We start from the raw sequence: 25,790 nt of genomic DNA on the forward strand, positions 1-25,790 counted from the left end.
TATTCACAGTGACAAGAGGAGCACGACTCGTATTTATCTTAACATTAGTTCTATGCGCAAGAAGGGGAAACACAGAGCCATTTGCTCTAAATATTACACTGGAGTGCCCATCTATTTGAAACAAAAAGTGACAGATAATAACTGCTTTCTTAAAAGACCTGGAATGCAATTCTTGAACATTCGTATTGACATGTTCTACGTGAATAGCAAGCAACCTTTCTTAACATCATTTTTGCTTGACAATCAATGTTCTTCTATACCATAAATGTCAAAGCAAACGATAGAAATCAAGGTGTGCATTCCTCCTTCAGCTGCTTTTGTTCACTGGTTACTGAGGCTGTTCTACCTACAGTGTATCTGCTCAGTGCTCCTATACATTCACCACAGTTGTAAACTGCAAGGAATGTTTCTTTCCACAGGTAACAGGAAACAATCAGGGAGACAAAGTACTAAATCAGATGCAGACTGTATGGTGTGTGACAACACAATCATTATTTGTAGGATAGGTAATAGTCCAGTAGGCTAATGATTATTTGTCCAAAGGAGCTCAAACCCARTCTTAAACACTTCTTACCATAGACAACAGAATTAATCCTTATGCATACTTGCATTGCATTTCCACAAAAAGGATGCCAAAAAAATAACTCTTTTTTTCCCCAAAATTAGGCTGACAAAAACATTTTCTTTGGATAAAACTGATTTACACTACTTTAGCTGTTTATAAGTTTTGTTGATTACAGTTCATAATAGGCTTGTTATCATCTCTTATAAAAATACCAAGAGGCTGATTTTTTTTTTTTTTTTTTAATTCTGGCAAGACTATCATGTTTTCTCAAAATGTCTTTATTTTGACACAACCGCTTTCTTGCAGGGAAAACAGTTCTACCAAAATTCGTCTGATGACAGTCATATCACAAGGGGCTTTAAACGCAAGAATAAAGAGCTTGTACATGATACAGAAGGAAAAGGATGCCAACAAATACACTTTCCTTTCCTGGAGAACTTAATGTCTAGATATAAGACTTAGTTGCAGTCTGAAGAGCAATGCCAGTATCAGCAAGTGCTTCCACACACAATTCAAAAATAGTTATAGTGCTTCCAGAAGTGCAAGACACAGATTTTTGCACCATTGGCCTGAGGCTAGCTGATGTTCTGAGTAGCGATGTTCTGCAGCCACACCTCTCACTGAATGGYACAACATAATCGAAACAGCATTGAAATGGGTACGTAGAAATCATAAATGTAGTCAACAGATGTTCAGACCTACCATGTTAGATCCCAGCAGCTGTCTTAYGACAATGCAACTAATAGCTTACTCTGCACAAAAAATACGTCCCACTACTGTTGCTATGAAATGGAACTTCCCTCACATCTGCTGTGTAAGTGACTTCTGTTTTGGATCTGAATGTTCCAGATTCAAAGTGCAGTATTATTTTGGAAGCTATCTAGTCAGTAGCTGTATTAAGCATAAATGAGCTAGACAGGAAAAGGCTGTCTTCTCTTTATTTTCTCCCTTCTTGCTTCTCTYCCCCATACAGTAAGACAGGCCTAAATTTCTTAATAATTAAACAATCAAGACAATGTTAAATTCAAGGATCACATCACAAAGATCTGTTAAGAGTAACTGAAAGCAACAAGCCCAGTGGTTCTGAAACTAGATTTGCTTAGAACATCAACATCTCTTCCAGTGAACTTAGGCTCATTTCTGGATAAATTTCACTGTGAAAGCAGATACCATATCYACTTGCTTTGGGTTGCATTTTAATTTTGCAACTCATCCCATATGCACTGAAATATTAAGTGAAGCTAACCAGAGTGAATTTGATTCAGCTGTCATCAAATCTCAGCCCATTTATGGCTTAAAAAATACTATTACATGTTACCCAGAGATCCAGTCACAGCAGGAGTCCCATTTGTTAGGTAACTAATTCCTTAAACTCCAACTGTTAAAATAAATAGGCTGCTTTATACAAATAAACTTACTGGAACTACTTGCAGGCTACAGCAATGCACATTAACATTTTCCCAAGAAATGTTCAGCCTTGCCTACAGTGTACATACTGTACACTGGGACACTTCGGGGCTTACTACACACATGCTGACCATCTGCACTGTGCATACAGAGAAGAGCCAAAGCTCAGAAAGCCCCACTCACGCAGTGCACAAGATCACATGGTTGTTCAGGAAACACCAGGGAGAAATGTAGCAATCCTATGCAAAACTGGTTTTGAGGCTACCCAATTGTTTAGCACTTCACCCTAATGTAATGTCGAGACAGCATACTTTGTCCTTCTTTTGAGGGTCTTCTCCTATTAAAAGTGTTTGCAACACTTTTGCAGTATAGATGCTCTTCAGAAAGCAGGGAGCATCAAAGAATGACTGCAGCAGTACCTGCAATGCACAGTGCTCCAGTCTCTGAAAGCATAACCAAACATCTCTTCTGGGAAAGTAATAACCACTACATTTAAAAAACAGCAAAATACAGATGCAGTGTACATTCCCTAAAGCTGCATAGTCACTCATAGAACCCAAAATGAGAACTTCAGATTTCATAATTAAAGGTTCCATATTTTAATCTACAGATAATATGGACCCTTAATAATTGACTTAATGAAAAGTTGGTAGCTATATCAATATAAAATCTATTATACACCTTAATTAATATCTCTAATGCTTTTTTCCATACTAAGGACTGTASTCTAATTGGGAGCTAAGGAATAAACAGGTTTGCCAAATCCAAATCCAAACACAGATTCCACCTTTTCCAGTAGTGTAGGAAGGTTCAAACCCATTACTTTTGGAGTCTATTTTTTTATTAGTGTAACTCAGCTGGCTTCAATACAGTTATGTAAAAGACTTCTTTTTCCACGTTTCAACAGCTGGGGCAACRTACAACCATGCGCTGAACTACTACCGATCCTTTCAACTTTCCTGACGTTTCAAAGGGTCCTATTCTAAATGGACTCACAGCAGAGTCAGAGGCAGCACCCAAATGTTTCCTTCTGTCGTACTTTTCATAGCTGGCAGGCTGTGGGGGTTGGCAGGGCCACGATGGTTCCCTGACATCCATGTGATTTGCTCTAGCTGAAAGGCAGTATTGTTTTAAAATAGTTCTTAAAACGGGAAAAAAGTACTAAGCATGCCTGAATTGTCATAATCATTAATTTCATCCAGACCATGAGACTTTGGTGATTCAAACCAAAGCCATGGAATGCCCTTGGGCCACCATTCAGCTTAGTGAGTGTGGAAGGCATTAACTTTCACACAGGCCATTTCTCCCTGCCTTTCCGGGGATTTCTGGTGCTCTGCCTCTCTCCCAGCCCTTCCGCTTTCTCTCATCCAGAGGTATTCAGAAAACAGCTCCATGTTCTTCTTCGGCAATCCCTCCTCTGCTGTTGCCCTTTTTCCTGCATCTAAACCAGTCTGTCATCTGCAACATCTTGTGAAGGCTTCATACCTTGCACCTACAGCTGTTAGGCTTTTGCCTACTCAACTTCTGGATCAAAGCTATTCTGCCAAAATCACTATCTCCACTTCCACAGATGCTTTGCTCCCAAGAGCCCACTAGTGTGATTTAGTTGGCAGAGACAGACTAAAGAGCATTGCACTTTCATGAAAGGATGAGTTACCCTCAGCTTATTAGTAGAAGAGGCTTGTTAGGAGCTGTTACAGTAAGAAGCCTGCTGCAATCTCCCCTTTCCCTGGCTCTTCCATCCTTTCTCATAATGAGTGCTGCTGTGTCATGAAAACTCTTCCCACTGGAGTCACTTTTCCATAAAGATTTTCAATCCACTCTGTGTGTTACGTATTGCTCTCTACTTTTCATCGTTTTCAAGAAACAATACCCAGTGGTTTCATTTTCAAGGAGGATACTGTCTTATATTCAAAAACATGTTATTTTAATAACTGCAAAGACATATCAAAGCAACTGAAGTGGAAGAAGATTTGCAACAACCTTGCTCTGCTTTGCTGAAAGCCTGCTAAAAGAGTACTTAGACATATGGTTGTTAACAGATTTCTTGGTAAAACCACATTGCATTGCATGGAAACCAGGAAGTGTTAGTGTGCTGTTCTCATGGGGATTTTCCTTTTTGGTTTGTGGTTCAAGATGATTGAGGTAACCAGGATGTGCTGAATGAGGGCTGAAAACAAAAACAGAACTAGGGTCTTGAAGGTGCAGGTATTTTTCATGCTCTGTTTGCTTTAATAGAATTTAGATTTTACTCCTAGTTTATTGCAAGAGCTTTGCTCTAGATTTATTAAACAGATTTTAAGCCCTGGGCAGGTATACATAGTATCTCATATTCTCATAATCCTGGTTTAGCACTGATATCTAGCTTTCTAACATTATCATCTGTTTTAATGCATGCTAGTGATGAATGAGAGAAAAGTGACATTGTGGAAACAGATTAAAATTTCTTTGAAAGGGTCCTGGGTGACCTTGATTCATCCCCTGCTAAATCTAGAAATAGGGTCATAAGATTCCTAGCCTTTCCTGAGGTCTGGACATGTCAGGTCTTGGCTCTCAGTTCAGCGCTATCTCCAGTGGATGCTTGTATTTTTCAAGAGTTCTTAAAAAAACCTACCTCATGGCTAAATAAGAACACATATTTCACTCCTGAGTAGTGGAAATGCCCTCTGAATACAAAATCTCCTATGACATGGATTCACGAAACATTTCAGAAGTCAAAACATTTTGTTAGCAGAAATACTAAGATCATCCAATTACTGCCATTTTGGCATCCGGGAGAACTACAATATACAAAAAATAATATTCAGTCATTGCCTAATGCACTACAATACACACTGACCTTGATGGCATTAGTATTTCCTGTACAGTCCACTCTTTCTTTGAAGTATATTAGTAAAATCATTCAGTAGAGGAATTCACAGTGCAGCCAACTGTAATAGGATACAGAGGCTTCTACCTTTATGTCAGAAGTTGGACTAAAGCCCAGGTCAGTAGTGATGAAAACCACTGGAKAGCTGTTTGCTCCATTATGCAAAATGATTCATTTGTCCCAATCTCAGTAGTAGACACGTGTCAACATCACTAAAACACACCTATATGCGAATCCCTCAGGGCTGGTTGGGGAAAGGAAGGCGTACTGGGAAAATCTGAGCCTGAACAGAGATGACCGCATACTGATCAAAATTTTGAAGTCGAATTCTACAGGCTCCAACAGGGTTGAGCAAGCATGTGTCTACGATACTGCAGCCCTTTACCAACTCAACAAAAATGTGCCACTGATCAAGCAATGTGTACAGTGATTCAGTGCGCCTGGGCGATGTTTTCCTTTCTGCAGACCATGATAGTCTTGCTCTGCTAGTCACCATTCTCAACAGAAAGCTGAGACTTTAACAAGCTTGGAAAAAAGCCACCTACACAATAAACAAGGTCTCTTCAGATAATGGCTGGCTTACAGGAAAAGTCTTACAAATTCTTGGGAGTTGTCAGATGAAATACTTTCCTTGGGCTAATGCCAAATTGTGAAACGTAAAGTGATTTATAGGAAATACACTTCCAGATTCAGTGAGAATAACCCTTGTTTTCTATGTATCCCTTGTAGATACTTAGACACAACAAAAGTTTTGCATTTCATTTTGAAACTACTTTTCTTTCTGAAATTTAATTAATTAGTTTGCATGCATGAAAGAAAATGGTAAATTAAAATGTTTACAGGGTTACAATAAAAGTAGATTGCTTTAAGGGAGCTAGTCTAAAATTTCCTTGTAGAAAGCTTTTATATTTCATATCTCATTTCAATTTGGCATAGGAAAATGTTTCTAGACTTTGAAACTTTGCATGGGAGAGAAAAATCATAGATACATATATAAAAAATTGCTGATCAACAACAACAGAAAAAAAAAATTCTCTGCGCATCTGGCTTTTAAAAGACCATAACGTGAAGGAAGGCATTTCAAAGCAGCCYTACCTGCATACTGCAAGGAGTGCCCGCTAGAAACAGGGGCAACATTTTCCTAATAGTGTGGYGTGGTGACAAAGAAGTGAAGCTATCGCTCCAYAGAGCTGAAGGTACAAAATCCTGCCTTGCTCTGAAGTTGAGCCAAGGCTGTTCCTACACCCAGTCATATTTGGGCACCTTCTTTGTCCTATTTGAGCTGAGAAGGCAAATGGGATGGCAGCTTCATGACTTCCCTGCATGCGGCTAGCTACATAAAAAGTGCAGACGTAGCCTTGCTAGCCCAGGGAGCCAAGTGGACTCAGGTGGATCTCGGAAAGGAAGAGAAAGACAAACAAAGAAGAGATGCGGCTGGGGATATAAACAGTAGCCAGCAAAGAATAAAACATAGTAGTAGGATATCCTTTATCCATCAAATGTTGGTAAGTTTTCCTTACACTTCTATGCTATTTTTAGACTCTATATACTCTCTTCTTCTGTAAGTGCGCACTGGAAAACGGACGTGGAACAAAGCTCAAGCAGTTTAATTATTTAATTAACTTTCTTGTAAATTGTTTTTCTTAACAAATCTGTTCACTGGCCACCAAAGTGATTGTTTCTGCATGTGTCTGCTGACAGGCACATGTATTAGGTCTTAAACCAGAAGCTTTCCTGATTACTAATTTACTTTTAGGAAATGGGTAGGGGGCACTATTACTGAGTGAAGTATTCATAGAGTCACTAAAAACGCAAGGAGGTACAAGAAATATGTTTAATTCCTCAGCAGTTGCTGCAGGAAGAAAAAAAATCTGCTAATGCATCTTCCAAACATGCTTTATCTGCTTGGCAACTATTGCTCTGGTAAACATCCTGAGTGAGCCTATACAGAGTCATCACTTTATAAACTTCCTCGCTGCTGACATTAATATTATTCTATTTGTAACAGTTTCACCCAATAGTGGAATGGAGGCTTTCAGACTGCATCAGAACATGGCACAGCTGTGGAGCACTTCAATGCTCCACATTTCACGTTGCCGGCAGTGAAATCACAGTCCTGGAATTAGACAGTTATCAGATGTGTCCCCCGAGAAATGATGAAAACATAATCATCACTGTCGATACTAGGAAAGCTTCAGGCTGTATAAGGAGTCGTCTAATCCCAAAGACTGACTAACAGGGATTGCGAAGAGAATCAGTTGGGATCAGGTCCATGCAATCCAGGTGAACATGAAACTAAAGGTAGTGAATAATAGTTGGAGTCCGATCAGTGACTGACTGTGAAAGTAAATTATTTAGTCATTTGGGATGAAAGCAGGTGAGACAGTGTTGCTCAGCAGGCAGATCCCTGCCTGAAGCTAAGACGGACTGATGTCTATCCCCTGCTCTACTACTGACCTGCTGGTATAACCTGCACAAGATTCATATTTGCACCTCAGTTTGCAATCAACCTCCTTAATGAAAGTGATTTAAGATGTACTGATAAAAAAGCTGTAAGAGCAAAGAACTATTATATCGTTATTTTATCAGCCTCTTACAACTTTTGCATTCTGTCTCCATTTAAGGTTTGTCAAGTCATGAGAAACCTGAATCAGGTAATAAATTCATACAAAATCAGACATATAATCAACAAATCCAATTGAACGACAGATTTTGAACTCTAATTATTTGCAGTGTGCTACTCTATAATAACCCCAGCTGCTGTTTGGAGCAATTTTTCATACAACATTGAAAAAAAATTTGATTTCTTAGTAAAAAAAAATCTAAACTTAAAAAAAAGACGACATGGGTGAATAAGCGTTTCCTATACATCCTCTGCTCCTCCAAGTTATACATGAGAACCTCTAGTAAGTATCTAAATATTTTAAACTTATTTGTACAATAAATTTGTTAGGCAAAAGAAAGCAACGATCAAAATTAAAAAAAAAGAAAAGAGACATTCAATAAAAAGAATATCTGTTGATTTTAACAAGGCTGTTTCACAGTAAAACAACAGAGAAAAGAACCTCGAGAATTTTTTAAAAGCTCTGAAAGCCAGCCAATTAACACAAAGATAACATTAGCTTAGCAGACACACTAAACAGAGCAAGGCTGCCTAGAATATGTCTCAAAAAGACAGACATGTCAAAGGACAAGTGACCCGTGCCAACTTCCTAGGAACGAGTGATGGCAGGATGGAGAGAACTGCCCGAACAGCAGAGAGCCATGCTTATTCCAGCTCAGCTTCTCCGCAACGCAGATGGACTCCTTTGCACTTTCTTTTTTTCACATCTTTTCTCCATTTTGTTCGAATGTCTGGGAAAATTGAGCCAAAAYGTAACCCTTTTTACAGAAGTTCCCTGTTAGAATTTGCAAGGAGGTACATTACAGAATAGGGCAGAGCAGCACAATTTTAAACACTTCAGTGGAGAACACAGTTCTTAGCTGTATATTCATTAAAACGCTGTCCAGTAATCCATTGTATTTGGCAAAGAAACAATTACAGCATCAAACTGCAGAACTGAAATCTCCAGTTTAATGCCTGATTTAACGAACCATACTAAATTCAGCAGGAATTTCTCAGATTAAAAATATAGGTGTAACTTTGCATGTATTGGACTTAAGCTGAAATAGTTTAGACCATCAAGATTTTTTGGAATTTCAAGTRTATCTAAATCTAGAATCCTCATATACTTATGACTGTGCAGTTTTAAATATGGGAAAACACTACTTTTGAGTATTTGTGATTTTCACACAGAAAAAGCAGAATAAAGTATAGCATCATCTGCATTCTCAAATTCTGGAGAATAGGCAAAAGGAATAAACACTGATGTTTGTGTTCATTAGAACAAGCATAATCCTAAAAAAACTATTGGATTAGTTTTTGGCCAACCACTTACACAACCCAACTAGGGAAAAAAAAGAAAGAAAGAATGGATGTCTGGATATTATGTCCTAAAAATGGAGAAAAGGAAGGTACTGGGACATTCTCCCCTCACTGTTTCACTCCTTAAAAGCTTAAGGTAAAAGTTTGCCATCTAGTTTCCTGCCAAAGCACTTAAACACCTTTCCTTCTTGTGCATTTTTCTGTACATTCTTTTATATCCATGTGTTTTTTTCAAGTGGGATAATCAAGGCTGCCACATCTGTTGACTTATTTCTGATCAATGTCTTGCATAGATCATACTATTTTCATGTGGTTTCTTACGGCCATGGRACTATGCACGGTGGTTTGTTATTGTTGGTTTCCTACTGGATTACAGACTTGCAGTTGTTGATAGTTCATTATTCAAAGATTGCGTATGATAGCATGACTTTGCACACTGGCTTCTAATGGTAAGGACTCCCCCAAATGTGTGATTGAGGCATGCAGATTTCAGCTGACTATGCTGAATGGTAACTAAACCATGAGTGAAAACTGAAGGCAACTACTTACCAGCCTCAATGGTCAGAAAAAGTGGCTGACTCACTTTGTGATGGTACATTGAGACCCTGCCCTCTTACCATTATGGGATTTTGAATAAAGTTCTGCTAACTGTGCTGTATGGTTATTGCTATTCACAGGACTTTCCAAATGGCATGACCTGATGAGATCAGAGATGCTGGATATGAAAGAGAAAGTAAAGATCTTTGGATCTTTCCAATCTTGGAARCAAGACAGCATTCTCTGAGGAACAGATCACGGAAGAAGTCCGAAGCCTCAACAAAGCTTAATTCACAGCCAAAAATGAAAGGTCCCAGAGAAAAAAAATGCATATCCAGCTTGGTGTACGAGCTACTGCATTTTCAGAGGTGGAGAGTGGGTTGATATCAGTTTGTTCCTTTCCATAATAACCCAGGGAGCATCAAGGCATGAGTATATTCCCAACAGAGGGATGGCAACCATGGGACTTCCAAGAACACCGGGAAGCATACTACATACTATTGAAGTAGTTGTATTGAAAATTAAACTCATGAAATGCACATTTCAGTGTCATTTGCTGAAGACCTTGGAATGTAATTCTGGAAATATCAAGGACAGAATGAGTGAAAAGCAAACAAACTTGAGATTTTCATCAGCAGAAAGTTGTTGTTTGGGATCTGCAGTAAGCCTGGGTCCACCAAAAAGTCATCTTTTGGAATGACTACTTTGTACARGAACATGCAATGATTAACACAATCTACCTAATTAAGTCTTATTTCAGGTCTATAGAAGTCAACTGGGAAGCTCTTGTGCTACCTTAAATCAGTGCAAGCTTATCAGGATGACAGAAAACACTGTCATGCCCTCTATTCCCTCCTGTTTTTCCCCAAYACCAGAGGGACAAGGATCACACAACCTATCACTAGAATGCCTAGGCCAGCAGACAATTTCTACTGGAATTTTTGGTGGCAAAAGTGTTTCCAGACTCTAGCACCTTTATGAATTCATGCCTCTGGAAAATTACAGTTTCAAGAATCTTAAAACTTATACTGAAAATACTGACTAGCAAGAAATTTTCCTAAGATGCATGTAGGCTATTTGTATCCAAGCTAGATGATGAGTTTTATTTAATAATTCTTACAATCCTAATTCTGAATCTTTTTCAAAATTGTTTTAGGAATAAAGTATTTTTAACAACTAGATTTTGTAATTATATATAATGATGTTGCTATTTCAAAGATAGCAGAAATAATTGTGCGCTTTGGTCTTAGTATTGTGTGAATTCAAATCCCTACATTAAAGAAACAAGCAAAAAGAAAGCACATCCAGATTCTCAAGCAATCGAAAAGTGAAAAAAGATGGAATAGTTATATTGCAGCAGATGATATTTTATATTTTCCTAAAAGATAAAGTAGCAATAAGATTAGCAATAAGCTAAGATTAAGTAGCAATACATGTAAAATAAATCAGCATTTTCACCTGACTTCTGTTAGCATCATGGTTACAGTGAAAAAGTACACACTTAAGAATTGAAGATACATGAGGCCAGTGCACTACTGCTTGAATGTAAGAGCCCCCCAATGGTGAAGCACCATTGTCTCACAGAAGTGCTGGAACCATTGTGGAGCCAAATGATTCTGCCGTGATGCTTGTTGTCCCTAGTCATCTTTTATTTGAATGAGATATAGCTGAATCAGGCATAAAGAGTACTTCCTAGAAAAACAGTAATTTCTTATTGGTAAAGCATCAGGACATATTTTTTTCAAGGAAAACTGCTTAYATTCTTGAAGCAAAATTCAGTGAAGGTATCAGTAAATACAGTAGTCAAAACTTCTGTTCTCACGTGACCAGTTATTACCACCTGATGATGAATATTATCAGTGAGCTATATCCGCTACCAAAGATGGATTGAGACTAGGAAGTTTACATCAGAACTGAGAAGGAAAGGAAGCCAGTGAAAGACTCGGAAAACAGAAGTGACAAGATCTCATCACGTACTTGCAAGAAGTAAAAAGGGAAGTTCTTTACAGAAAACAGAGATCTCTCTTAGGAACTGCAGAAGTAGCTGATGCAGAAAGGAACAACTCATCCAGGGGATCTACAACTAGGCACTGTAAATAGATCCCACTTGTCTCTCCTGAACAGTCTGAAAGTGTCTTAGACTCACCTTACTACATCARTGCTTGAAAAATGGCTAATTCTCCYGACTCTTAAATCTGWATGTTCTAAAAGGATGGGAGATATTGAGTKCATAGTAATCAACTCAARATACCTAACTAGTAAGATAAAAAGCAAAAGACCAACTCAAATTAGGATATTAATGTGTTGTTATGGTTATCATTGTGGATTTATTTGTATCACAAGACGGTTTTCTTGGTGGAAGAAAAGGTGTTAATATGCTGTCTTGCAGTTGCTGYTCTTGAATTTCCTGTGAGTCAACAGTGATACATATAATTGTGACTGGTTATGTTGACAAAGTGATATGACTTGAGCACTCAGAGTATGAGTAATAAAGTTAAGTAAAGTATCTAACTGATACTGTTAATAAATTCAGTGCTGGTCTGCAAACAGTGGGTTGCACAGGTGTATAAAAATTAAGGAAATATTTAGCTGTTGCTCATAGAGAAACACGTGCAAGAGTATTTTCTCACATGGATTGCCCAACTGAAATAAGTGTTGCACAGCCCAGCTCAGTAGCAGATTACTTAACAGCTAGTAACCGAGGAGAGTTTCTGGGACCCTGTGCTAACTTGAGTTTTTAAGGGACCAGCATCCRAGATAAGACCCTGGTCCTCTGCACTCCTGTTCACTTCCACACCACAACTAGAATGTTTGTGGAAGGACTTTTTTTTCTTATGAGTACTAACAATGCTTATTTCAGCTCAAATAGTCCTGAGTGTGAAATCATAGCTGTTCTCTGAAATTCAAGCAAAGAAGCACTAATCTTGTTGATGGAACACCAGACTGGGACTTAGGAGAAAATATTTTTTCTAACTGTGTCTAACTTGTTGGGTGACTTAATTCCCCTACTTTCTCTTTGTTTTTCTATCTGTGAACCGGGGGTAAAATCACTGACTTCTAAAGAGCTACAAAWAAGCTAGTTACCATTGTCCGCTATCAGCATATTTGTCCATTCACTTGTTTCACCCTACCTAAGCTCATCTTCATTGTGTTAAATAACACTATACTCAAACTTGAAATTTCAAGTTCTATGATAGTTTAAACACATTCAGTCTGATTGCAACCATGCTGATGAGACAGCTACTCCTTCCAGCCCAAATGTTTTAACACTTGTATGAACTTCATGTAAGGCAAGAAAAATAAGGACTACAAAGAACGAAACGTCATGAGCAACATGACCTGTTTCTGAAGAGATACACTGACAGTGCATAAAACTTCAAGTTCTTTTTCAAGAAGAACTTAAGTTCTTCTTCTACATCACCAGGAAGGATCCAGCAGATGACAATTGGAAGGAGTACATCTCAGACACATGTTGATATCCAGTTAAAATGTTTAAGGTGCTACAGCATATATTGAGCATTTTGCCCAGCTTGAGCTTTGGAAAATGTATTTATTCTCTGTAGGCTACAAAATGGGTTTGTTACATTCTCAGAAAGATCGGTTTTAGAGTTTAGTAGCTCACTATGAAATTTCAAGCAAAACATGTTTTCTGTGCTAGAGGAGTTTTATGCTTTTGCTCCACCCAAGAAGGCAAAATGACACATGGTATTGCAGTAGAAGAATGACATTTTATTAGCGCTACTCTTCTGAAGTCACTGGATGCTCCTGCCCTATTGGCTTAATGTTGAACACAATGACAGCAAGTCAAATTTACCAGTACAGGGGGCTGAAATCAAAAGGAAATCACAAAAGCATGAACAGGAGAATTTTCTCATCTTTCTAGTCTTCTTTGAGGCCTGGCCCTTGGAAGAACTTGGTCTCTATTTTTCTCTGTATGTCATTTTGCTTACAGATGCCTAAGCATAAGTAAGGTGCTGAGTAAAAACTTTACTGCATGCATTGGATTTAACCGTCTGCCAGGGACACTGGCTGATAAGAGGCTACCAAATGTATTTTACTGCTTCAGCCACATGCCACAGGTCATTAGGCCATGGCCTAATGAAGAAAACAGAAAAAAAGGTGAGSGAAATGGAAAAAATAACAGCTGACTGTAAAGTAATTGTACCAAACTCCTTTTAGCACTGATCAATCAGTTCAAGAGAAGGTGTGGACATTTAAAAGAYACGCCTGGCTACCAACTGGCTACACGCAGCTGCTGCACAGTGACACCCAAAAACTTGTCTGGACTGCCAAGCTGCGAAGGGGGCGGCATGGCCTGGTGGCCAACCTTCACGCTACAAGGGGAGGCCCTGGTTCCTCCRACTTACTGGGTCACCTTGAGCACATCTCTTAGCATTCAGTCTTCCCTAAGTACCAAACTTTTATGTACAAATACCTCCAATAGCTACTGATCTCAAGTAGACAAACGATGGTTATCACTAGAAGTCTTGCTTAAATCAGGAAAGAAACCTGACAAATATGATTATGTCATTCTATAGTTGATTATAAAATCCATTTTAAAGTTCTTGAACCAAAAGAAGTGTTCAGTATCACAGTAGGATTAAAGATTTTGGTCAGTTCTCATTTGCAAAATAGCTTTCCCAATCATAAAAAGATCAGTCCTGAATAAGAACTTTTACAGAAAACTATACTTCATATCCACAATTGTCTAACAGGAGCCAAGTGCTATTGAATAGAAAATAGCTGCCAGTCTTCAGTACTTTTGTAGCTATTGTTCACACAATAAAACAAGATAGAAATGCCAGAGAGACAGCGAAAAGTTTTATCTGTTTTTTATGAGACTGCTATTTAATAAATTGATTTCAACAGAGTATGCATTACTGCATTTATGTTTTAAAAATGTTCCTATATGTCAAATTTAGGTGTAAGCAATATTCAGGAGCAGAGGATGAAAAACTGCATCTATAAATCTGAAGACTCATTAGCAAAAGAAACTTTTTTCCTATGCTTATATGGCTGAGTAATTAATGGAAAAGGGAAAGGATGTGAAAATTAAGGCAGGTCATCTAATCAAGCAGGAGGAAGAAGAATAGGGAAGTTAGTGAAAGCAAAACCTGGAGAAGAATTCAGGCCTCACCCTCAGTGTCTTCACTGTAAAGAAACATGATTCATTAATAATTGGCAAAAAATACTTTCCCATAAACCTGCCCAGTTAACTATTTGCATTCCTCACACAGAAGCTTCGCCCAGAGCATGGGGATGGACTCTGGAAGATCTGGCTGCCTCTAGCTTTAATCCTGACTTACTCTGCCACTTTTTTAGTCTCTTTACTCAAGACAGCGATATTGATTCTTATCTGTCTGTAAGATATATGCTGGCAGATGAGGAAGGATAGGTAAATACTACTCATTACCATTACAGCAATTCTTAAGGCTCTGTTGAACTACGACAACTACATGTTGTAGAAAGAGCAGACGCAAGCTTACTTGGTCTGTKTTTTGAGCGTGCGTGAGAGCTCTGCCTGTTCTCTGAAAGCATCAGAAGTCATGACGCTGTGGCAAGCTCGACGCCAGTCCTCAGCTGATGAGCCTCCCTGGCGGCAAGCTGTGCGCTCTCCGGCTGGCTGCCCGCTCAGCCCGTCGCTTGACCCCGACRTGGATAGCCTTTCGCTTGCAGCCTGGACAGAGCTGCTCACATCTGCCCACGGTGTGCTGGATGGCTCGCACGCTGAGCTCTGGTTAACATCTCACGTCCGCATGGGAACCTTGCAAGAAACTGTTCATCGCATCTACCCACACGTGCCACACCCTGCTGCTTTACAGACACCTATCTACTAACAAAAATAACAATAAAAGAGCCCCCTAGGGAAACACACTTCTGAGAACCTGTTTTGCTGCGGGCCTCCAACTCACTGCAGCGGTGAGACATACATAATCAACACAACCTATGTCACAGTACCTTTTTAGTGGCACTGCTTTATATGATCTGACAAGGGCAGCTTCTTATTTACAAAAACAGATACTAGCTGTGTAGTTGATGATCACTGGTTAATATTCTTATCCTAGTCAGCTGTCAGCTTGTACCCCAGCAACTTCTTTTATAACCATCTCATGTTGCTTTTGGAACAGTATCATTAGCAGAAACAGAGACAGGAGTTTTACCACAGCTGCTGCACGTCTGTTTTTTTTTTTTTTTTTTTTTTTTTTTTGACAAAGACATAACCCAGACTCAGAGCTTCTAACTGCAAAGTCTAGTTCAGTCAGCATTAGAAGAAAAGAAAAAAAGTAATGTATTTTTCCAACTGTAAATATAAGCTAAATTAAGGTCTTCCCTGTGAATCTTTGAATTCATGTGGTTGCTTGTGTTCCCATGTATATAATTGTTAAAATTATAGACTACTCCTCAACTTCATTCAGTCTTTTTTTCTGTTTTGTGATGGGGGGTTTGAAGCTTATTGCACAGGAATACGATTGCTGCATTATATAACACATCAGTGTTGTCATGTAAAGTAACTGGAAAGTCCCAAAGCCAGTGGGCACAGTAGAGAGTTCAATTACGTTCTTAATTGTATGCGCAGACTCCAAAAAGGATTGCAGACTTCAGTAGACAGGAAACAGTTACAGACATTTGAACTTTAAATTGCAATTAGATGAACTTTCAGGCTGATTGAAAAGATTCACTGAGGAAACTCCCCCCCTCCCTGTCATGTGTTATTTCACGTTACTGTCTGCAAATTCATTCATACACTGAACTTCTCCTTCTTGCCTTGGGTGGGGTCAGCTCCAGCAGCAGCAAGGAGAAAAATTACAGCCAGCTGCTACTGATACTACTGCTGATGCCAGGCTAGAGAAGCCTGTGATTTGATGGGTAGGAAACTGATAAACATTCAGAACTGCCACAATCTTCTCTGCCACCAGCATTAACAGTAGCCGTAATGGTCACTGATAACTGCAGTGTCTGGTGGCTGTAAGCCCGGCTTTGCAATGATTATTACCTCCYTGGGAGCGACGGACAACTGTGTTTTAACAGCCAGTGAGCTTCTGGCCTAGGCTGGAAAATGGCAACAGCTACTATCAGTTGTCCATAATCCATCCAGAATGATCCAAACCACTAGATTTATCACAAAAAATCCCTTGTGGGTAAAGGCAAAAATAAATGAGTAGGCTGGAGATCTGAGTTTTACTCAGTATCAGCCATGACATAGTTAGTAGAGAGATACTGATGACAAAATCCTCAATCTCTGTCTTGCCTAAATTGGAAGTTTAAACTTCTGTATTCTAACACTGCAAGTTAGTGCTGAAAAGCGAAATTTGATTAAAGCCTGCTCTTGGTTACCAGCTCATGCTAAAATACTACGCGTTTTGAATGCATGAATTAGGYCAGTACGATGTTGTTTTCTTTTTAAAGCCAGCCAGATTGGTGCATTTGTTTCTGCTTGTTTCATAATTAACCTCTTTGTGAAATTAAAATTCACAGGCAATTATGTACATTTAGTTTTGGTGCTGGGAAACGCAATTTCAGAGGACAGGTCGGTGGATCACCTCTTCCAGCTCTCTCACTTAACGATTCCTTTCTAAAAAAAAACCCCTTATTTTTATAAATAATGGAATACATATCGTGTGAAGGTGCAGACTGCCTTCTCCTATCCTTACTGTACTTTCAAACACTTATTCATTAGTGCCAGAATAGAAATGCAGGGCAGGAAGAACGGAAAGCAAATGGAGAAGCCCTGTTACAGCAACCCTACAATTCKCAAGAACTCTCAAGTTCTTGGGCTCAGTTATCATCTCTTCTTCCTATATTGGTGTTTAGGAAACACTACATTTGTTTTTCCCTGCTTCTCTGTAGTGTATTCCACCTCCAGTCAACTACGCTCAGAACTAAAATTATCCTTGCATCAAAATAGTTACCAGAGGTCTTCTACTCCATTTTGTTATCCAGTAGCCCAATCGGCAATACCCAAACTGTCTGTTAAAGGTGTTTATCTAATAAAAACAATGTCTCTTAGCAACCTATTTCCAAACCTAATTACCGCTACTGTCTAGCCACTCTGTCTGAATACCRTCTCCTTTCCGCTGACAACATTGCCATATTGCGTTGTTTGCCCTCTGCTTTTTAATCTACCTATATTCTACCAATATCTTTTCCTCCACCATGTTCACCATGCTCATGCATTTTTTTCTTTTTCTCACTTTTCACATCTCTACAGGCTCTGCACTTATTATACATTAACTTGACGGCTGCTACCTCTTTTTATTCCTCACTATAGTTGTTGCTTATACTTGTCTACCAGCATCTCAGGCCATCTCATCCTTCTGGCACGTTCTTGCTACAGCAGAACCCCGTGTGCGTATAGGATAAAAAACTGCAGTTTCAAGGCTGAGAACAGTTCTGGAAGAAGACACRCGAGGTATGGAGGAACATTTCATTTAATCTTGGCTAGAACTACCAGCGGTTTTAAAAGCACTTTGCTTAAAAAGTTTTTCCTCGCTTCTGGGATGCCGTCTTCCCTCATCAAGCCTCCCTCTGAGGCCTTCCTGTTCTCAAGGTAATGCTGCTGCTCTGTGGTGGGCAGCAGTGACTGAAGGAGAAGGAAACATTTCTCCAGAGACTGTAACCTTCTGCAGTGGCTTGTTGGCTCTGCCTGTGAGAGCAGTCCAAGGGCAGATATACAACCTTCCCATTAAATGATGATGGCAGTTCAACTGAACTTTAATAAAGTCTGGTTACTTTAGAGCTTTGGGAAAATAGCCAAGATACACACTGTGAGGACTATGTGAAAATAAACTAGCACAAAGAGCTTCTTCAAACTGCTTTATTTACAAATTTACATGACATGTATAAGCTAAAAGGCAGACAAGTCCCTTCCTCCGTGACTGACTGATAGCTGTAGTAGCCTTTCTCACAGCATTACTTTGTCCTCAAACTCTGGCCACCTCTCCAGTGCTAATATCCAAGCTTCTCTCTCCCTCTCGCTGGTGGTCCCATTCTCCCTCTTTTACTTTTCATTTCACCTTTCTTCTCAGTACGTTCCAACTACTTCCAGTTTTGGGGCCAAAATTCTTAGAGCAGCTTTGTGTTAATCAAGGAAAACTTTGAGAGGAATATTTTTACAAATACATAATGCCCCCGGGGAAAATCTCCCCCAGAAACCCCAGTAAGCAAAGTGTCAGCACCTGCATTTTTCTGGGCTCTGAAATGTGGTCCAGCCTCCATAGAGAACTGGTCTTTCCTCTAGCAACCAYATTAACAATAGTCCCAGGAACCTTCCAGTTTTGTCAAATTCTGCTATAAAAGAATCAAAACTCAGGAACAGATTTGAATTTTGCTCTTCAAGCAAAGTATGTTCCAAAGGAAATGGTCAGTATTCTGTGATGTACAGTAAATTTAAAATATATTCATTTAAAAAAGAAAATCCCCATCAAATGCTGCTTTGAAGTCATTACTGACTACAAAGTCATGTTGGAATGCACCACACACCAACTAAAATATATTGTAGCTATAATTAATACCTTTCTAAGCCATTAAAGGCTAACCCACTAGGTTATGGGTTTTCTTTTATGTCTTACTGTAAAAATGTATTATTCCCAGAGTAAGTGTAGACTCTGCTCTCTTATGACACTCCTTGMGGCTTAAAAAAGGAAAAATCAGTTGAGCAAGTGGTAACCAAAACATTATAAGCCTTTTACAGTATACAGACCTAGACTAAGTCAAATTTTTAAATGCATTTCAGATACACTTCATATGCATRTCCAGCACCCCCACCCTTTCTCTGAGTGTTTTGTTCATAAAGCTGATGCTAGCAAGACACTTTTGGTTTCCCTGGAAGACTGTTCTAGCGGGAAAAGCCAGGAGAGCCCTTCAGCTGTCACAGATGTGCTTGGGACGGTGGCTCCTGGCACTCCCATCCATCCATGGCGCTGGCGGCAGTCCTTGCTGCTGCTCCAGCTAACCAGAGATACACGTATTGCACACACGCACAGAGCCCTTGGGTGACAAGAGCAATGAAAAATGTATTCTGTAGAGTCCTGGAACTGACGAGTGGAAAAATAACGCAGAAGGATAATTGTTACCCCTCACCGCAGGATGCCTGGGGCGGTCGCTGTCACAGCGAGAGCCTGCTAACAGCACGGCTGCTTCCCCCATCAGCGTTCAGCCTGCACCGTGTCAAATCTCAGGAGCCCTTTGTCATTTTGGACATAGGGGTTTTGTTTTTCTGCCTCTACTAACACATTTCATTTTCAAATACAAATATTTCAGGTAGGTAACTGAACTACAGAAAGCTGGTTGATAAACAACTGAATTCTGTGGTCACTTCTAGCGCTCTGGTCTATCAGCCAACCCCAAAGAAACTTGAAGAAGTGAGAAACAGGCATGCCTGCCATAAAAGCTGTCCAAATTTCAGTCATAGATCGTTGCAGTTTTGTTTCTGGTCAGCGTGCCTGTGTCCAAACGGGTACATATTAGCTGTTAGTTCAGCTCCTATGAACCCAAGAATACAGTTATTGTACTCGCTGGAGCGAGGGGGGAGGCTTCCCCCACYCCTCTTTTCTCCGCTTGCTAAAACACAGCCAGGAGAGCAAAGTATGTGCGTTAACAGCAGTCACGTTGTAAAACGGAGCTTTACCAGAGCTATTCTCAATTCCCGAATGTACTTCTGTTCTTCGTTTAGACTTCGCTTTAATGATCTACAATTCCCATTTTCTATATATCTGGAATTGCCCTTTACAGGCAATACACAGCTTTACTTGATTGTACAGCTAAGGTTATAGTTTGAAAGCATCTCTGGTAACTCTTAACAAATAAAAAAAACTTTTCACAAAGAAAAGACAGTCGCGAGGAAGCTGTTAGCTGTCTGGCTGAATAGCTGCTGCTGTCAGAGGCACAAGCTTATTAGCAATCACAAGAGTTTTCATTCATACAAAACTTACGTGTCTCTGTTAGACAAAGCTTCAGCAAACATAATCCAAAAGTTGCCCATAAGGAGAAGTTGGCCATTTTTTCCTCAGAATTGCTTCTTGCAAAAACCAGAGATCCTTGCAAGCCACAGAAAGAAGCCCCAACGCCTGTTAAGCCTGCAGTAAATGAGCCTCAAGTTTGCTGCACTTTTTATTCTGATTCAAAGGAACTGAAGTAATGACATAACTGGGAGGGGGAGCTCCATCAAAAGTCACACCCATATTGCAACAAAAGTGACCAAGCAATGGAGGGGGGGGGAGCCTACTACTCCTGACTGAGCAGCCACATGTGCGTTTTAAAGAGGCACTAAACCTCTTCTACTTACACAAGAGTTATATCAAAAGTGCTTGCAGGAAAAATTTGTGTAATCTCTCATGAGTTAGGCACAGAAAGGGACTATTTCTGATCTGCTCCTCCTCCCACACTGTAAAATCTTCTTAGCATTGCAAAACAGGGAAACATAAAGCACTACAGGTTCTGAACCCCAGCAAAGCATCTACAGCTGCCTACATGCTTCCCCAAAATATTTTGCTTACTTTCTTTTTTGATTCTGGAGGATCTCATACAGTAGGTATGTAAGTAAGTATGTATGTAAGTAAAGTAGTTCAGTCTCCACAGCTCATTCAGTCCTGGACTTCTCTGCACAGGCTGCTCCAGTGAAAGTGATAGCTAATGCCAGTGCCAGCAGCCATACTGAGGACTCAGGTCTTTGATTTCTTGTATTGATTGTGTGAGGTACAGAAGGAATTATTCCTTCTATTCCTAATWTCCAAAATGAAGAAACAGGAGAACATACAATAGTGTGACTGTCAGGGCCATATGTTCCTATGATTTGTGTGTGTCTGGAGTTAGAAAGATGTCACACAAAATCCCTGGTGAACACCTCAAAGCCTGTGTAGGCAAGGGAAAGGTATGTCTGTTGTGTGCCTAAGGTGATGTCTCATAACTGCTCCATACGCTAACCTCTCCCCCGAGCCGTGGAGTTACCACAGTGGTTTGTGTGAGGTAGGATTAGGGATTGGTCAGGGATCACCAGACTTTTTACATCTCACCTTTAACAACCAGCACGTGGCAATGACTGACAGTCATTAATGCCCTGTTTCCAGTTTCACTCAGCAACTTTGAAATGAAAAGTGCTATATCATATTACCATTGTGTTGATCCTCCTACTTTAAAGATTTTTTCATTAATTTTTAATCTCTTTTAACACAAACAATGGAAAAGTACTGACAGGTCCTCCCAGGCACAGAAACAAGAACTTACACAATGAGGATTTCAGGACTTTGACTTTTCTTTGACTTTTGTCTAAAAGATGGCTGTCTATCCTTTCCTCAGCCAGCCACATTTTTAGCAACAGGTTCCAACAGGCTTTTCCTACAGGTTAGAATATCTGATGGGACAAGGTTGAAGTGAAAATCTTTCTTGAAACACAAGGGATCTTTTTATTAAGAAGCTTACAACTTTGAAGTTATAGATGAAACATTTTATTTAGTGAATAGGTTAGTTTTTCTTTTGAAACAAATGGCTTCAAGAGCAAAGAAGAAAATGATCTATATATATATATATATATATGACTTATTGTTTATAGTACTGCAAAAGAAATAGTTCAGTGTGTTCCTGTACTTTTAGAGCAATAGCTATTTAGGCGTATGAGTGTACGAATAAGGCCTAGACGCTAGATTTTAAAAAGTTGGTGCAGTTAATACATATTGTGAGATTACTAAGCGTATCTTTTTCTTCAATTGCTAAATCACTTTTAAAATTCACCCCTATGTATGAAACAAAAGAGTGGAATATTTAATTAAAACTTAGATAACTTTGAGAATCATTTTTTGATGAACAAATTGATGAACATAAAATCCTGTATTTACAATTAAATGGAATGAAAATGGAAGTCTATTTTCTTTATCATAGGTAAATGGAGAATAACAATCATTTCAAGGAGGTAGGCAAGTGTTACAGAGGCAAAAGTCTTATTTCACCGGGAGCGGAGATTCCTAGTTTCCCTATGGTCTGAAGCTTCTGTACTGTGGCCCTTAAGACACCAGATTATGAACAGGTTGTTTTCTCAATACTGAATATTATTTATTATGCAGTTTGGACATTTCACAGCTTCTCTTTGGGAGGGATTCCACACTGGGGTGGAGACTGTTTGGAAAATATTGCTTGCTGTCCTAGAAAGCTGTACCAAAATTAGGCATGTTTGGACGAGGTGCATGGATGAGTTAGTGCCTAATGCAAGCGAGACAGAGGTACATAAGAGAAGTAATTCATCACAGTATGTCATTTCATGTGATAAGCCACAGACCTGAGTAATGAGCTGTATGTATATAACATGTAAGTTTGCCCATTTCATGTGCCATCTGCCTGGTTATTCATTAGCCGATGACATATGCTAACAGTCCAACCTCCTGAGCACTTCAAAGAGCTGCCATTAAAAAAATAAATTAAAAATCTGACACACAAGTATTTCCTTYTTTCCCACCCAAACATGGAATTTCTCCCCTAAAATATGATGGCCGGAGGTAGACAGCAATATAAATTTAGTCCAGGTGTAGTGCCTGATGCTACCTAGAAAATGTAGTCAAAAGATGTGTACAGCTCTGGGAAAGGGATACCACAGGTTTTTTTTGTGATAAGTATGTAGCTTTTCTTTTAGCTTAAGATAATCTTAGCACATAGGAACATATCCTCAAGTAAATCTTCAGCTGACAAGGTGCAACAGAGCATCATTTTAAGCTGAGCCCATCAGTTCATTCCCCATGTGGATTTGTTCCCATGGCATTATTGTTATCCGCACAGACTTCATATTTAAATGGTAGAGCTTTTGGAATTTGCCTACTCCCTTGGCAACAGCAGTTAAATTAGTGGCCATGTAAACTTGTAAATTAATAAATGGAACTAAAATAATTTGATTTTCATAATAGAATGAAATAATACAAATAAAATGTTAAAAGACCCAGCATTTAAAAAAAGCTTTTTCATGAAGCCCCTGATACAACAGATACAGAATCTGTGATGGTATAATGTAGTACAGGAGCACTAAAATATCTCATTTGTGATTTTATCACATTTGTGAACTCTAGCCAGCAMCAATTAATTTTGATAAAAATCCTATTAGGGAGTGTGCATGTTGGAGCCCTAGAAAAGGAACTTATGTGGCTTACAGCAATATAAAAAGATATTTTTGCTGGGATTCCCTTAGAGGATGAAATTCTGAATTAGCTGAGTCGAAGGCCAAAATTCTACTGACTTCCATACCACAGCATCTCTCTATAATGTATGTTTGTGTAGATTTTATTTTGTGTACAGACCAGTAAGTAAATGTSTCTGAAATTATGATGAAAAATACAGCAATGGTTTCACTATCAAATATAAGCAATTTTATGGGGGAAGAATGGAATTCTATCTCTGTCAAAATTGCCTTTTTTTTTTYCCCCAAAAACCAATGCTTGGAAAAATGAAGTTCCTGGTTTGAAAACTTTTTCTGTTTTCCAGTAGAAACAAAAATATTATGATAAAAAAATTGCTTCTTAGAATATGTCCTTTTTCGAAAATTTCAAGTTGTTCATGGGGAGTTGTAGAACATAAGCTCAGTGAATATACAAAGCACAGATTCCATTAGGTAATTTGGTAGTGACTGTGTGCAATCTGTGTACTCTACAGCTGGTCTCTGAGGCAGATCATAAAACAGTATCAAGGAAGGAGGAGGATTTTGTACGCRTATAACTACAATCTCAATAAGATACAGTATTTTTAATCAGATTTACTCCTGTGTCTCTAGACTGCAATCTTGTTTGCTATAGTTCAGACCGGATTTAATTTTCATGATCAACCCTGAAACTAGATTTTGTAATGGAAATGGTCGTAAATGCTTCAGTGTAGCAAATCCTGTCCTGYGCACTTTCCGTGGGCTCTAATTGCTGATGGGAAAGCCTAAGAAGAGTCTGTGTTGGCTGGAGCCAGAAAAGCTACTCTTTTGGCTGGAGGGCAGAGCACTCCCCTGGGAAGTTGGGCACCCGGTTCTACTCCCATCAGCCTTTTGTTCCCAGATGTAATTTACAGCTTGTGTCCCGCGGAGAGTTGGGGAGATGAACAATGGCTCCTAGTTGTTTACTTCTGAAAAGGGCAGCAACCCAGATTGGCACCTACCGCGTGGATTCCTCAGCCTGTTTTACTGGTTTGCCCCAGATCCCTAAACAACGCACTGAACTAACACAGTAAAAAACCTCTAACAGCTAGATTCATTCAAATAACAAGTAAGAAACTCTTTGCAGCAAGGTGCCCTTCTGCGGCAGAACGTGTGGCCCCATCAGCTTCCTTTTTCCTGGGAAGCGGCCCACAGCATTTGGTCCCTGACTGGCCCACATGGCTCGTGGCAGAGCACCAACAGGAAATCACAGTACCCGTCACCAGTTACACCTTTCACACCATATATACACCCCTTTAGGCATATAAAAACCCCTTTAGGTTTTTTACATCGCTGTCGGAAATGGGGCAGGAAACCTGCGTAGAGCACGCAACAGCTGCAACCAAAAAGCCAGGTGACCAAGCGTGCACAGACGTATCGAATGCATTAGTGACTGATGGAGCCCAGAGCAGCTCTGTACAAGGCTGGAGTGGGGGCACTACAAGGGGCACTGAAGGGAAGAAGCGGTTTCTCTGTAGGTGCTTTCAGTATTTTCTTCCCTCTTCTCATCCTTCCCAGCACATGCCATGGGGTAAGCACCTGGAAAGCTATACAGCAGAGCTCGAGCTGCCATCTTTATGCTAATCTTGCTGTTCTTCTGCCTTCATTACTTTCCTTTGCAGTTTACCAAGAGGTGAGTCAAGCTTATGTTGGGCCATCTCCAGTATATTCCCTTTCTCTTCCTTCTCACGCTTCTCCCTTCTCTTTTTATTCTCTTCCTTTTGATTCTGCTTCTTGACTTCTACCTCCCCTTCTCTCTTCCATCTCCGCTCACTTCTCCCTGCCTTTTCTCGTCTGCTCTGCAGTGCGTTGTAATAATTAAGTCAAACATGTAAAGCTCCAGAAGAGCAGGTGAGCATTAGAAAATGCAAACATTCACACCACTCAGGAAACACTTAGCATTTGCATAAGCAAACTGTTAACTGCACCTACAGATAAATCCTTGGGGGCTTTTGTGCCTCATATTGGACCTGATCAGAGCCCTTTAAAGTCAAAGGAAGTTTTCTACTGATTTTTGAATCAAGCCAGCTGTGAACAGTGTTTGTTCTAGTCCCAATATCTGTATTATAACTTTGCATACTGTATTACATTTTTTGTTGTATGTATATAATCTGCAAGGATGGGGATTACACCAGGTTTATAGCCACTGATAACACGTTCTCCTATTTAAAGAAAGCAGAAAACAAGTTTTATTTGGATTCATCCATGGAACAACTTCTATCCACGCAGTGTCTGTTTGTGCCAGCCACATCATAGCCATGTATAATATAGCCACATATAAAACAGCCACATTTAGGYTGCACCCTAAACATAGCAGTAAGGGAATGAACAGTCAAGC

At 39.5% G+C, this 25,790-nt stretch overlaps 1 protein-coding gene across 5 annotated transcripts in view; it reads right to left on the bottom strand.

Annotated features, from left to right (window-relative positions):
• The window catches only part of LOC146591813 (uncharacterized), a 46,784-nt gene extending 26,340 nt beyond the window's left edge, over positions 1–20,444 (bottom strand). For 2 of the 5 annotated variants that reach the window (XM_085312146.1, XM_085312145.1), the window contains exon 1: positions 20,235–20,444. In XM_085312146.1, coding sequence (XP_085168272.1) covers positions 20,235–20,301 — 67 coding nt within the window. In that variant the 5' untranslated portion in view covers positions 20,302–20,444. The remainder of the gene's footprint in view (positions 1–20,234) is intronic. The other 3 variants (XM_085312147.1, XM_085312148.1, XM_085312149.1) reach the window with 3 other exon arrangements.
• Positions 20,445–25,790: the final 5,346 nt, after the last annotated feature.

This window comes from Rhea americana, unplaced genomic scaffold (assembly GCF_003343005.1).
Source record: "Rhea americana isolate MKP2758 unplaced genomic scaffold, rheAme1 scaffold_359, whole genome shotgun sequence".
Lineage (NCBI taxonomy): Eukaryota > Metazoa > Chordata > Aves > Rheiformes > Rheidae > Rhea > Rhea americana.